The sequence below is a fragment of the Ictidomys tridecemlineatus genome, chromosome 11 (assembly GCF_052094955.1).
Source record: "Ictidomys tridecemlineatus isolate mIctTri1 chromosome 11, mIctTri1.hap1, whole genome shotgun sequence".
In the NCBI taxonomy this organism is placed as follows: Eukaryota; Metazoa; Chordata; class Mammalia; order Rodentia; family Sciuridae; genus Ictidomys; species Ictidomys tridecemlineatus.
In genome coordinates this window covers 82,258,449-82,274,461 of record NC_135487.1, presented here as the reverse complement: position 1 = coordinate 82,274,461, position 16,013 = coordinate 82,258,449, and the positions used below count along the sequence as shown (strand labels likewise).

Sequence of the window (16,013 nt, the reverse complement as noted above, 5' to 3'; positions counted from 1 at the left end):
ATTTATGTGGCACTGAGAAGCCAAAACCCTGGCCCCATGATATTAATCTTTAATCACATTCACCAACTGTATAAAGACTTTTGCTGAAATTCTAGTGAATTTATATTTTCTCTGACATCAGCAATTGTTTTTATAAGCTAATCACACAAAATTCTGAGGCATGATTATAATAAACTAATGATGTGAAAACCAATTGAAAACTTTTATGTGGAAGATTTTAAACAAAGGAAAATTGGTTATCAATTTTTTAAAGTGGGCATGTGTTCGTTCACATGGGTAAAAATCACACAATGATGGAAGCATTTCTAAAATATATATTCAAACACTTTTGCTACAGAAAGGAAAGTTTGTCTAGATACTGAACTGGACATACTGTAAATTGTTTCTATAAATCAAGTTTCATTGAACACAGTGATACCCATTCAGTGCCTATGTCTGCTTTCGGGTTACAATGGCATAGTTCATTAGCTCCAACGGTGCATAACCTACAAAGCTGAAAAGCTTTGCTATCTGAAAGTTTATGGGGAAAAAGTGTGCCAAACTCTGCTCCACAGTATCAGTTTCCTTCAGTAAAGCAATTAACTTTATCGTTTGTGTATCTGAAAAAGATAAATGCTTTTTATTTTTTTCTGACATTTTCTAAGTTTCATATTAGAAGGCTACTTGTCATTCCTGAAAACACAGAATCTCAAAGGGCAAGTCTCAAACACTTAAACAGTTTGTAACTCATCTTTCCCAACTTCAGTAGAGTAAAAGAGTCATTTCTGGTTATTCTTCCTCTTGTTTCAGAGTTTTGGAAAGATTGTTTTGTTTTGTGTTTGTTGCGTTGGGCATTGAACCTGGAGCTTCACACATGCTAGGCAAGCTCCCTACCACTGAATTACATTCCTAACCCCTATTATTTAACATAATATAACTTGTTTATCTACTTAACTTGACTTAAGTATGTATGTAATCCATGGCAACATACTGAAAAAAACAAGGGTTTGATTGGAAGTGCCCCCAGACCTATGACCTCAATTCTTTCCTCATAATGTTTTTTGTTTGTTTGTTTTTTAACTTATCTGACAGAAACTGGGAGTGTTAATATTAGTTCATATATTAGCAAAATTAAACATTTTTTTTTTTTTTGGTACTGGGGATTGGACCCAGGAGTACTTTACCACTAAGTCACATCCCCAGCGCTTTTAATTTTTATTTTTATTTTGAGACAGGTTCTCTCTAATTGCTGAGGGTCTTGTTAAGTTGCTGATGCTGACCACAAACCTGAAATTCTCCTGCCTCAGCCTCTCAAATCACTGGGATTACAGGTGTGTGCCACTGCACCCAGCTTAGGTTACTTTTAAAAAATTAAAACAGAAAAGCAAGCATGCAAGCAAGAAAGAAAGAAGAAAAAGTAATAGTCTATGTTGTCTTTCTGTGTCCCAATACATAGATCAGTGTATACAAGACACTCTAGACCTCTAATCCAAGTCATAGAAACTAAAATTTTTATGTACAGTAAATGAAACACTAGAATACCTGGCCTATGCCAGATTCCATAATTAATCATCATCATGCTAAAATTGACTTAGATCACAGCAATACATAGCGTGGCTATCTTATTCCTCATGCTAAAACTAGGAATACTTTATTCAGATTTGCAATACATATTACAGATTTGTAGACATAGGCAATACATATCCCTCCTGGAGACAGCTAGCAAGATGAGTGATAAAGTATTATTGTAAATGGAAATTGTTCCCTCCACATGATTTATAGAAACTGAAGTTCCTAAACAAAGTATGTTTATATATAAAATATAAAATGTTTATATTTTCTTAAAGAAGAAAAATGATAAATTTAACCAACCTATATAAAAGATGGAAGAATTCCAAATATGGAGAATACTTATTATGTTCATTATTCTGCTACTAAGTGAGATAAATAAAATGGAAAGACTCATGCTTTGGCTAGAAAATAATTATTCAGTCTTCTACTTGTTGAATTAAAAGAATCTACAGAGATGTCAGTCTTGAAAATGAAGATAAATTCTTTTAGGGAAAAAAGAAAAGAAAAATGAAGAAGGGTTTGGTTGTTTGTCAATTTTAACTATGAAAAAACTAAAAATTCCCAGTTTTTTCACTCTAACTGGTTACTAAGTCCTATGTATTTTAAAATGTCTCATTCTGTCCCCCTTTGCAACTCTGATATTGTTAAATCCTTATCTTTAACCAGATACCATTTTTAAGCTTTTTTTTAATTGGACACAATACTTTTATACTGAGTATCAAACCCAGTGCCTCACATGGGTTACGCAAGCACTCTACCATTGACCTACAACCCCAACCCCCAGACAGGTTTTTTAAAAGAGCCTACTGGATGATTTCTTGTCCCAGTGTTCCCTCTCTTTAATTCATCCTTCACATTACAAATTGTCTTCTAAAATAATATGATCACTACAAAAAAAGTGACATATTCCCATTCATAGCATTTGGACGAAATTACTGTTTTTTAACTAGAGTTACAAAGTCAACCACATCATTCTTATTTCATAAGAACTTCACAGTTCCCTCTTCAAACAGGTTAGCTGAATTTGCCAAGTTTTGGTACATTTAATCAGAGTTGTAGTGATCGATCAGCAAGTATTTATTAACTGCCCTTCTGTAGAAGGGCAGAATATCTTTATTTCACAAATAGAGGAATTAATGCTAAAAATGTAACTTGACAAAAAACACATAATTTGTTAGCAGCAGAGCCAGGAAAATGCTGATTCCTTACACTTGTCATTACACTGTACTCAAAAGCTTCCATGAAGAAAGCAAAACTCAAGGACCTCTTTTAAGGAGTTCTTGGCACAGAGGAAACAGCTGAGGCAGTAAGAATGCATAATTCTTTGAGGCTAGGGGAACAGAAAAAAAGGATTCCTAGCAGATACTTGCAATTAATTAAAATGCAGAAGGGAGTCCAGTGAGACACATTAAGTTGACAGGAATATTAAGAGGGTAAAGAGGAAAAAATAGTCAAAACCAGAAAAGTGCAGAGTCAGGAAAGCCAAAAATGGAGTAAGTACTTGGTGATCTTAAGTGCCACACCAAGTTGGAAGAAGAGGAGGGTTGGCATTGGGGGTAACACATGAGATGGCTGAAATTAAAAGAAAAATAAAATTTAATTCTTCAAATATTATAGATATTACAAAATTTCTTCAAAATGATTATCATGGTCCATTTGGTACACCAGTAAGGGGGAGCTGTATTTATTTTTCATATATTCAATTTCTATTTCACAAATTATATTACATAAAATCATGTGGAAAGTTTTTCAATGTTGAAAAATTACAAAACTTAAGAAAATACAGCATCTATGAATCTGTTTTATAGAAACACAATTTGATCTTTTAAATCACAGCTTAACTAGATTAGCATAATTTCATTGGCTATTTTTTATTTGGCAAGAAACTATTTTCAGCTTTTATCTTCCCCACATTTGAGAGCATTTTGATTAATATAAAAAATAGTTTATTATATTTTTGCTGTACTCTACTAATTCAGAGGTTCAGTAAAGGAAAAGAGTGAGCTATAAAAAAACCAAAGTTACAGATATACTCAGCAAAATTATATATAAAGTATTTTCACTAAGTTTTAATAAGAAATGCTATCAGAAATAATGTAGTCATTAATGTGGGAGTTTGCACAGAGGGAAAATTGACCTATTTTACCCTTGTTCTTACATGACAGATATAAAACACTTTTAACTAAAATCAACTATAATTAGTTTAATCTGCAGAATATTAAGATCCTAGAAAACTGTATCTAACTCAAAGTTTTATTGTTTGGCGCTGGGGATTGAACCTAAGGCCTTACTCATGTCAAGCTCAAGTTCTACTACTTTAGACATCATCCCAGTCCCTAACATAAAGTTTTAAAAATTTTAAATTGTATAACTAAGAAGAACCAATAAAATTTTTAATTGCCCATTAATGAGTTAAAATTTAAAAGACACAAAGGACCTATTCAAACAACTTGCTACTGACCTTGTTCAAGTCTGAAGAGGGTCTTTTCCAGCTTTTCCATTTCGTTTAGTAGTAAAATTCTAATCTGTTTACCGTGTCCCATTTTGGATTCTGGAGGCTTTGAAATCTTTCAGAAGAATTAAAGGAACTCCAAAATCAAATGAGTTACCCCTGTGACACACAAAAAAAGGAATTACAAAAAAGAAAATAACTATTACCTTAAACTCTCCAGGGCTGACAGCTAGCTGCACTTACATGTTCCAAATGTGGTTTAATTCTAGCAGAGCAATAAGAAGGAATTTTATAAAGAAGATCTGAGAAGGCAAATTATTTTCTCTTCCCTTAAAGCACAATGAGGAAGACTGAAGCAAATATACTGTATTGTCAATTCTTACAAATAAAACATAACAAAACCAAACAAGCTTAAAGCATTCTCAGAGAAAAGCGGTACTATTTAAGAAAGCCTGGAGTTCAAGGGGAAAAATTCCCCGGTCTCAGGCCAAAGGGCTGTCAAGTCTCCAAATGGCACTTCTGCTTACAGGAGATTAGTCTGCTCAAAGATAACAGGTGGGAGATCGCCCCATTCCCAAATTCGGTTCAGAAGCCACCAATGGGGAGATGAGAACAGAGGAAAGCAGTTGTCGCCCCTGGAATAGCTGTAATAGACATAGGATGGACAGAGCGAGCTATAGATAGAAAGAATGCATTTCTCCGGGAGGCCAGCAGCATTCCTAGCACTTACGGTGAGCAAGTTATACAGGCGACATCTGGGAAACCCCGGGTCTGGCGCTATTCTGGGGAGGGCACGGGAAGGCAAGCAAAAGGGGACAGGCCGGCTGCCCAGCCGTAGAGAAACGCCGCAGCCCAGGGAGGGCAGGGCGTGGTGAAGGGCAAAGGGAGGGGAGGTGGCGCCAGCACCCGGAGACCAGCGGGGAGCGTCTCCGAGACTCCACCTCGCGCGGGTCCCCCAGAGGCCCAGATTAGACCGGGCGAGGCGAGCACTGGTTTAGGTGGGAGTGGACCTGCCTCTCGTCCACTTCCGGGAACCTCCAGGCCCACTAGCCCAGACCGCTAGTCTCGCGAGAATGTGTTCACTGCGGAGTTTCAGGCTGCGAGAAGCCGGCTTCCCAAGCGGCTGCAGAAGGCCCTTGCCCGGAACCGCTATTTCTCCGGGCTTTAGGGGAGGTGTGGCGGCGTGGGTGCCACAGCCTGTGAACTTAAAATTCTGTGGTTCCAGGCTACGAATTAGATTGAGCCGCCCAGTAGGATGTTTTCGTGGGAAGGGATGAATGCTGGAGGCCAAGCAATGTGGCTTCCCATGCCTTTTCTACCACTGTGTGTTTCCTGGTTTGTTTTTTTTTTTTCTTCCCAAAACATGCCTAAATTCTCCTAGCCTTGATTTCCCTGGGTCTGAAATAAGGAACCTGGCTACAGTCTCTGACGTACCATCCAACAGGTGCCCATCCTTACTGGGCTCCGTGGTGCATCTGTGTAACCCATCTATTCAGGAAGCTCAGGCAGGAGAATTGTAAGTTTAAGGCCAGCCTCAGCAACTCAGTGAGACCAGCTCAAAACAAAACAAGACCCCACAACAACAAAAACAACAAACAAAAAATCATATCCTAGCAGGGAACATCTTCCTGAATGCAGACACTGGACTAGGTGGGTGAAGTGTGGCCAGTCTACAATAGAGAGGATGAATACTGCTTGTATTTACAACATCCGGTTGTACCAGATGATCATCTTGAGATTAAGCTGCACATATTTTACACCAGAATTTCTGGACTCTGTGTAGATGCCTAAGAAGATTTTATGCCTGAGGAAAAAGGAAAATCCATCTTTCAGAGTTTTTCAAGAACACCTAATGGTCATGAGAAAATGGACAAAAGGTTGGGGTTAAGTTAACCAGGTATGGATAAGAATCTTATTTTACTGTGAAATTACAGTTTTGTAGGTCCAAAAAGGATGCTGAGGTGTTTTTGTTAACTTTGTGTGTGTGTGTGTGTGTGTGTGTGTGTGTGTGTGTGTGTGTGTGGTGCTGGGGATTGAATCCAGGACCTTGTGCATCCCTTTCAAGCATATGCCCCCATATAACTGGGAGATTTCCAATTAGACTTGCCTCTTAGAGGTCCCATCTAATAGTGTTGCAACCTGGGGGCCCAGCAATCAACACATGAGCATTTGGAGGACATTCAACCAAATCATAGAAGATGGGGTGGGGTAGGTCATCAAATCTTGTAAGGCTTTGCAGGCCATTCTAAGGACTTAGGCTTTTACTCTGGGAAAAAGAGCCACTGAAGGATTTTGAATAGAGGAGTGACCCTTTAAAAGTATCACTCTGAGGCCTGGGGATATAGCTCAGATGATATAGTGCTTGCATTACACGCACAAGACCTGGGTTCAATTCCCAGCAGCACACACACAATTTGTAAAAATATCACTCTGCAACTTTGTGGGGAACAACTGAATAAACTGAAGAAGGTAGCAAAGAAGGACTGTAAGGAGAACAGTTACAACATATTTCAATTATCCAAGAAAGAGAAAATGGTGTACACATGTGCAAGTTTTGTAGCCGTGAGGAGTTGTTGAATTCTACTTTCTATTTTGGAGGGCAGGATTTACTCGAGAGAAAGGTGTCAACTATGATTCCAAGGTTTTTAATCTATGAAAACAACCATAACAAGCACTGTTCAATAGAAATCTTGAGTGTAATTGAAAAATTTCAAGTTGTCACTTTAAAAAATGGGTGACATTTACGTATTAGTAACATATATTAACACTATGTCTAAGTCATTATTTCAACAAATAATCAATATAAAAAGTTACTGATGAGATGTTTTATGTTCTTTTTTCATATTAAGTCTTCACAGTAGTGTTTGCACTTTATACTTCTAGCCTAGCATGTCTCAGTTCCAACAGCTACATATCATGGGCTCAATAGATTCATGTGTCTAGTTGCTACCATGTGGACAGTACAGAAGTTAACATTTTTTTTAGATAGGAAGAATAAAGGGAAGGGGTAGGAGTAGTTAATGAAATCAGGAGTTTGTAGACAGTAAACTTGAGAGCATGATTAAACATCCTAGTAGAGATATCAATTTAACATTTGTATCCCTGGCCTCCAAATTATTGTTTTTCAAATTAGTTGGAGACCTGTAAAAACAATTTATTAGCTGTAATCAGCAATTTTTAAAATGAAATAAATAATATATTAATGAATTACATCTGGTAAAAGTATTATTTCATAAAACATCACTTTCTATTTCTTAATTTTGATGTATTGAGTTATGATTCCTACTGGATATCATGGTTAAAAAATGTTTGAAAGTGATTGCCCTGGAATGCCTGCTGTGCAAAACTGTAATTTATTATTGTGAAATAGTGCCTCGGTTTTATTTCCAGCTTTGCCACTAACTGAGAAGCTTTGAAAGGTACTCAATCTCTTTTTAATTAATTTTTTCAACTGTAAAATGGGAATAAAAACAGTACCTACTACAGATCCAATGCAATACAGATTTTGCTCTGAACTTTCTCACAGAAAACCCTTCGATGATAAAACCTTTGATGATAAAATCCCCATCAAAATACCAGTGATATTGGAGCTGGGATTGTGGCTCATGGTAGGGTGCTTGCTTAACATGTGTGGGGCACTGGGTTTGATTCTCAGCACTGCATATAAATAAACAAAATAAAGTTCATTGACAACTAAAACAATATTTTAAAAATACCAGTGACATTATTCATAGAACTAAAAAAATAATACTAAAATGTATATGGAAGACCAAGCCAGGCATGGTGGTACATGCCTATAATCCCAGCGACTCAGGAGGCTGAAGCAGGAAGAACACAAGTTCAAGGTCAGCTCAGCAACCTAGTGAGGCTCTAAGCAACTTAGACAGAATCTGTCTCCAAATTAAAAAAATAAAAAGGACTGGGGATGTTGTTCAGTGGTTAAGCACCCCTAGGTTCAATCCCTGGTACCAAAAAAAAAAAAAAAAAAAAGAAAAGAAAAAAAAGTATGCAAGAACAAAAGACCCAGAATAGCCAAAGCAATTCTGAGCAAAAAATAGTAAAGCTGGAGGCATCATACTACCCAAATTCAAATTGTACTACAAAGCAATATTTAAAAAAAAACTTTGTATAGACATACAGTATAATGGAACAAAAGAGAAGCACTGAAACAAACCCACACAGCTAGTAATCTTATTCTTGACAAAGATGCCAAACATTTACAGTGGAAAAAAAAACAGCTTTTTAGTTTTATGCCATTCCATTTCTTGATTCTTGGTAGTACTTCCTGAACTATAAGAGTCCTACTGAGGAAGTTGCTGCCTAAGCCTACATATTGGACCATTTTCCCTATGTTCTTTTCTAGTAGTTGCAAAGTTTCTAGTCTTATTTCTTGGTCTCTGGTTCATTGTGAGTTGACTTTTGTGCAGGTGAGGTACAAGAAGAAATATTATATGGTATTTTCAGGATTTTCCTTAAAGGAATGAAGTTCAACCATTTCTCAGATGGATATCCAGTTTTTTAGGTTTTTACATATGGATATCCAGTTTTCTTAGCACCATTTGTTAATGACTTAAATAAAAGGTATGTTTATTTTTATCCCACATGTAAGTCCAGAGATAAGTGTTTCAAAATTGGTAAGGCAGCTTTTGAAGCTATCAGGGTCTACCTTGCTGTGACCTGAACCTCTGTTGACTCAGAAATCAGCAACAGACGATGGGGGATTAGAAAAGACAAACAGACACACATACACAAAGAAAACTGGGACCAGGTGGGACATCATCCTCTGATAGAGGAACGATGGCCCAGAGCTAGTTTATCTCTGCGTTACATTTATTATATAGGTTTAATCATCAAAGGGTTTCTGTGAGAAAGTTTCTTCAGAGCAGTCAGACTAAAGGACAAAGCCAATTATAATTATCTACTTGTGCTAATAATTCTCTACCCCTGGCAGCTGGTATCTGAACTCAGGGTCAATACTAATAGTCCTGTGCCTTTCACAGAACCTCTTTTAAGCAGGGAGTCACTATAGCAACTGGGCATTCTCGACCTGCACCTTTACACAGGAAGTTCCCAGGGCATGTCCATATGCTGCTGTGGGACAGTCAGAAACCATGATTCAAATCACTGCTTCCTGCAATACCTCATACTTTTCTCTCTTTCATTGTGGGGACCTCATCTTAATTGTATAATATGGCTGCCAGAGCTCCCGCTATCATAGCTATGTTCAGGCAGCAGGATGGAGGATGAGAAATGGGTGAACATCCTTCCTTTAAGGAGAATCCTGGAAATACTTAATAACATTTCTTCTTGTATCTCATTAACCAAACTTACATACAATGTACACTCAAGTGTAGTCTTTATCTAGGCAGTAATGAGACTAGCTGAAGCCTGGGTTTTGTTGTTATGGAAAGAGAAAATGGATTTTGGCAGACAACTAATAGTCTCTGCCACAGTTTGCATGCATTTTTCTTCATTTTAAAATTTGAATTGTCATCAAAGTGATACAGTTTTCAGGAGGAGGATGGAAGTCTCTGTGAAAAATGTCTCCAAGAAAAATAGAAAAAAAAGAAAACTGATTCTTTGATGTGTGTGGCCACATTCAGGTGTTTTAAAAACAACTCATATTGTTTTCTGTTGGAAAATTTCAAGGTTAATCAATGTTGGACTCAGAGAAAACAAAATACACACACACACACACACACACACACACACACAGAGTCCTGTTGTGGAATGCTACTTTGCATCTGTCAGCCAAATGTGTTTGCTAAAATTGAACTCTTGAACTGGGCCAACTTTGTCTCACAGTCACAGAAGGACTGGGGGAATCATGCTTGCTGCATGCTCACTCCTAAGAACAAGGAGGGAAGGGAGCCAATCTCACATAGTTTTCTTCCTAAATTTACCAACCAGATAAATCACACTGCTTCCCCAGTAATGGAGGAAGTTAAAAAGTAGAGAATCCAGGATATGGTTTAGGGAATCTCTCCATTCAAAGAAAATAAGAAATAGGGAAAGGTATCTTTCTCTGTTATCATGTAAGTCTTTTAAACATCTTTTGTGCATTAGTTCTTAATATATATATATTATTATTGATCAATATATATTATTGATCTTCTCAGGATTGGAAAAAAAGTATGAAATGTTTTGGAAATCAATATGTGCCCTACAAGTACTGAATAACAGCTAATTTTGAATGAGCATCAAAGAGGTGACAAGAACTATTCTAAGCTCTTTAGATGAATGAACTTAGTACTCCAAACAAACACTATTATTACCCATAATTTAAAGAGAAGGAAACTGAGTTCCAAGGTACAAGTAACTTGTTGACAGACACATAGTGAGCAAGTGGATGGATGAATGTGACTTTGCATTCTCAATGATTCTGTTCCATAAACTTTACATCTGGAGGCACAGATGTTATTCCTATGGCCAGGTAGCAATAAAGGCCTTGTAAACTGGATTGGAATGTCACTGACTTCTTTGTGGCTGGGTCAAGAGTGAATATCCCTTGCTTCTGGAGACATTCTGGCTCTGCTTAAACTCAATGCCTCAGAACATCACTGCCAGGAGCTCTTCTCCTGCCTTGCCTGCTATCTGATGAGTTTGGTGCTCTTTTAAGCTTCTTTGGTGTAGGATATGTGATATAATATTGTATTAGAATTATCTTTTAATTTTCTCCTTTTTCCAGCACAGTCTCTGAGACAGGGACTATGTTTTCTATCTCTGGATGGCAGAGTTACAAAATTATTTACACTGCTTAGATATACTAAGATAAGTATATTTTTTCTTAAAAACTTCCCTGATCACCATTATCATTCCCCCACTTGCTAGGCAGGCATAGAAAACAAATTTCAGTCTAATCTGTTTTAAAATTAATTTTGATCATGTTGTTAAATAATCTTATTAACCCCATTTGAAATAACTGTTCTATCCTTTTGATACCCCTTCCCCTCCTTACTTCTTCTAAGGTGGTGCCTGCAACTCAGAGCCGTCTCATTTGAACACCAGTGAACTGGTCATTGTTCAGGGGTGAGCATCACCAGAAGTACATCCTGCTCCTGGTTAAGTTACTCATGTTCGATAATCATAATTTCCCAATCATTTCTTCTTGGCTTCATCAGGGTCTAAATCCACCCCTGCCAATGCTTCTTGGCCTTCCTTGAATTCCTACTTTCACTGCAGACCCTTCTGAGTATCTGACCAGTTCTTTACCTGGTTCAAGGCCCAAGACATCCACTTCATAAACTTTGGCTGGAATCACTTCACCTCTGCTATGGTGAATCCATGAAATGTGCACTGGAGATGAAAATCAGATCCTGTCTGAAACTAACCTCCTTAATTTACCCTTTTAATTATGCTGATACCCCTCTTTTTGGACCTACCTACACACCCTAGCATAACACTTTACATCCAGAATTTAGAACAAAGAGCACACACACACACACACACACACACACACACACACACACACACACAAGACCTCCATGTATCCAATAAACCGTTCCGACTGTGTGTTGATCACTGTTTTATACATTGAGGATACAGTAATGAATAAAAAAAGACAAAAAAATTCTTGCCCTCATGGGGCAAGTTGAAAAGGCAAATAAGAAAGGTGCATCAACACTGTTGAAATATTAATCTTAGGTCTGAGGGTGTAGCTCAGTGGCAGAGTACATGCCTGCATGCTCAATTCCTAGCACTGCAAAAGAAAAAGGAAAAAGAAAAAAAACTTCATATCATTATCTCAGGGTCTCTATAGTATACTATTATAAATTGTTTTATTAATGACTTTACTAGAATATACTTTTGTTTACAGTTTAATGAATAATTTACTTAAACTATTTTGACATTTTGAATATTTTGTTTCTTTTTTCTCTCTAGTGAGAGTTTTTTATTATCTCTTGGAAAAAGACTTCCAGAACAAACACACTGCGCTTATTTCTTTTTTTCCCAACTTTAAAAAATCATGGTAAAAAATATACATAACATAGAATTTACCAAATTAACCATTATTAGTTGCACATTTTTAATTTATATTTTTGTGCACCTATTTGTACTATCTCTCCAGAACTTTTCTTTTTCTTTAGTGGTGCTGCAGATCGAATCCAGTGCCTCATACATGCTAGAAAAATGCCCTATCACTGACTACATTTCCAGTCCCAGGAGTCTCTTTCATCTTAATTGAAACTTTATACTTATTAAAAAATAACTCCTCATTTCCACTCTTTCAAACTCCTGGTATGTTTATGTCTAGGATGGTGCTCACTTTGCTGCTTTTGCCATTTTTTTCAAAAGGAACGCCCTTCTTCTCATTTGTGTTGGTTAGTTTGGTATTTTTGTTTGTTTGTTTGTTTTGTTTTGGTTTTTTTTTTATGTAGTTGTAAATGGACAGAATGCTTTATTTTGTTAATTTTTATGTGGTGCTGAGGATCGAACCCAGTACCTCAGCATACTAGGCAAGCGCTTTTCCATGGAGTTCCAGCTCCAGCCCTGGGTTGGTTAGTTTTTAAACTTTATTTTCACAGCTATGAATAAAAAATTGCTTGAGATTGTTTTTATTGGTTCCTTTCCTAATTAAGGATGGTAAACAAGCAAATTTCTCAAGACCAAGCTTCTTGCAATGGAAGAATTTGTAAGAATGCATCAGATTTCCTGCCATAGCAGTACAACATGTCTTCCCGAACAAAGAGTGAGCTCCTTGTGAGGAGAAGGGATCTTTTCTCCTGAATCTCCAGTAGGCATAAGTTGGTCTGTGGTATAGCAATCACTTAACATCTTGGGAGTGAATCAAATAACAATAGTGTATGTCTTGCCTTATCCTTGCTTCTTTTCCCAAGAGAGAATACATCAAACTCAGTAACTTCCATGGAGTTAATTTACTGTAAAGTATAAATATGAAAGTATTTGACTTCTGCAAATACTGCAAAGGTAAGCAGTTATGGCATAGGACTTGTGATTATTAAACTGAAACACTTAGTATTTTGTATTAAGAGAGGACTGTGCTGTTTTTTTACTATGTCAATATTGATTGCTTTATCTTTTCAAAACCTTATAGATTCATATATTATTCAATTCTCAATAGTTTAGTTAATAGACTGTCAGATGGTAGGTGGCCAAACTGCAATCTACAGCCAGAATTGGAAAATAAAATTACTTTGACTAAGCTATTTTTACAGAACAATATCAACATATAGTACATTGTGTGAAAATAAAATTATACAATATATAATCTATGAATGATACTTGCTATATAAATTTTAAGTTTGATGACCAGCACAACCAGAGTACTTGGAAGAAATATTTCACTGCCAATTGAGTAGACTCAGAGAAAAGGTCAATGGTATAACTGCAAAGGCCAATCTATTTTAATTGCCTGAGGTTTAAAAAAAGCCTCCTTCTCAATTTACTGAGACTGTGAGAGTCATTTTCCTGCTTACACAGTGGTAAAAGACTTGTACATCTGGAGTGCAACATAATGGAAAATTAGAAAAGCACCAGATGAAGTTAACCAGCACTTTGGAAAGTTTATTACATCAACATAACCTACATGTCCTATCTGTACAAATGATTGCTCATTTAGTCACATAGAAAAATATCAATAAGTTTTCATTTTTAAAAGTGTTTTACTACAGAGAATTTATGTGGAGATTCAAACACAATAGTTATATCTTCAAAATCTCTAAGGCTGGGGCTCCAAGATAGTGGAATATAGGAAGGAGGCACTTTCCACTTGCTTTGCTGTTTGGAATTGAAATCACAGAAATACTTCTTCATAACAAGATGTCTGAATAAAATTATTATATATCAATATTTGTGTGTCAGAGATTTGGAGAAGTCCATTCTGGTGTTGTGAACAGAGAATAAAAAGGAATACTCCTGAGCGGGGAGCAGCGGTGGTGCTGTGTCTCTGCAAGGAGGTGGAGGGCAACACAAAGGGAAACAGAAACATAGCGGGCAAGTTTGGCAAATAACCACCTGTAGAAGTTACTCTGAACTTGCATATGAATCTGGGGTTCAATATGTGCTCCGTGTTTCTCAACTTGTAAGTGAAGAACTGAAGTGGAGATCTAGCTCTAAGAGTTTATGCTGAATCTTCTTCCTTCGAAACCAAAAGTCCTAAGCAAATACTTCCATAGTTTCTCAGCTCATGCTTACTGCATGACCTAAAGTACACCTGGCAAATCACAGTAACGAAACGGTTATAGAGAATAGTGAATCCAGAGAGATTCAAGACAGAGATACAGAGGAGAATGCAAGCCGTTCTCTCTTTCAGCTCTGTGGTGCAAATGACTAGATGATAAGGAGTAGGGAAATTGAATAGGTGGGTGTGATTATATTCAGGGACAGAGACTTAGAAGTTCATATTTGGTAGCAGGGGGGCACAGGAAATCTGCTGTGCACCATCCACCCACAGTAGTGGGTTACCTCACCATATCAGTATAACTCTGAGAAGACTCTAGAAACCCAGATGGCCCCAAGATAGGCATCTAGTCAGCCCTAGATTTAATTGCTCCAGAGTAGATACCCCAAACAAAAGTTCAAAGTTCCCTTTAGAGCTCAAATTGAGCAGTCAAAACTTCCCTAATAGATCTCTCCACTGCTTCCAACCAGTAAGAGCAGCAATCTAAGATGTCTGCACAAAACCCCAACAGAAGATACTTTCAGTACCATTCCCCTGGTACTGGTGAGTAGAGAAGCTGAGAGCAATTTCAGACAGCTACACCTCTATGCCACTCCAACATGAAGAGTATTGAAAATTACAAAAGGAGGATGGGTTTAATAACATCCTGTCCTTGCTGTCTCTAAGGGGCATTTAGCACAAGAAGTAGGTGACAGAAGGACAGTTTGGGATAAGATGAAAATATTCACAACTTCAGCCACCTCAATGAAAAAATCCTAGCATTTTTAGTTAAGAAATTTTCTTTTTCTTGTTTTATATATATGAGAAAGAATAGAGTTCATTAACAGTAAAAAAAAAAAAAAAAAAAAAAGCTGGGGAAATAAAGTGGAATAAAGGTAGTACATGAAGACCCTAGAGAGGGAGAAAGTGAAAAGGTTGAGAAAAGAAAACTAGATCTGGTTCTAGTTATATTTGATAAATGATTTAATAAAATGATAAATTATTTGATAAAAAATTTAATCATTTAATAAAATGATAAAGAGGAAACCACATTATTATAATAGCAGCTCCCCAAGAGTGATTTTTTTTTAAAGAGAGAGTGATAGAGGAGAGAGAGAGAGAGAGAGAGAGAGAGAGAGAGAGAGAGAGAGAGAATTTTTAATATTTATTTTTTAGTTCTCGGCGGATACAACATCTTTGTTGGTATGTCGTGCTGAGGATGGAACCCGGGCCACACGCATGCCAGGCAAACGCGCTACCACTTGAGCCACATCCCCAGCCCCCCAAGAGTGATTTAAATCAGTAGTTTAGCACCAGAAAATTGAGTCAACAAAGCTATGGTTCTGGTTATATTTGCTGATTTGTTATACACATATGCACATACACACACACACTTCTGTTTCTCTCCTATTTTATCATTTCTTTTCCTTTTATTAGTATTTTACTGTTTGATTACATTTTTCTAAAAGGTAGTAATTGCTTTTTTGTATTTTTAGTGTTTTTGTTTGATTTGGGGAGGTTGTTGTTGTTTTGCTCTATTTGTTCACTTGCTTTATTACGCTTTTTCTCCTCACCTCTCCCTCTGATAGCAAAATATCCAGTTTTCTTTACTTCTTCAGTTTCTCCCTCTTTAGGACCTTTATGTACTATCTTTATTCCACTTTCTCTCCTCTTAACTTTTGAATATCACAACTGTTCTTTTGCCTTTATACCCCAGCCTTTTTACTCTTAATGAACTATATTCTTCCATATATATTTTTTTCATGAACCTTTATTTTATTCATTTGTATATGATGCTGAGAATTGAACCCAATGCCTAACACATGCTAGGCAAGCGCTCTACCATTGAGCTACAACCCCAGTCCCATGAACTATATTCTTAATATTCTT

General features: G+C 36.9%; 1 protein-coding gene across 2 annotated transcripts in view; it reads right to left on the bottom strand.

Annotated features, from left to right (window-relative positions):
• LOC120890846 (glycogen debranching enzyme) overlaps nt 1–5,064 on the bottom strand; it is a 66,364-nt gene extending 61,300 nt beyond the window's left edge. The window contains exons 1-2 of one of the 2 annotated variants that reach the window (XM_078026807.1): nt 4,734–5,064; nt 4,013–4,162 (exon numbers count right to left, since the gene is read on the bottom strand). In XM_078026807.1, the coding sequence (XP_077882933.1) occupies nt 4,013–4,094 (82 nt within the window). In that variant the 5' untranslated portion in view covers nt 4,095–4,162; nt 4,734–5,064. The remainder of the gene's footprint in view (nt 1–4,012; nt 4,163–4,733) is intronic. The other variant, XM_078026806.1, reaches the window with a different exon arrangement.
• Between the last annotated feature and the right edge of the window lie 10,949 nt (nt 5,065–16,013).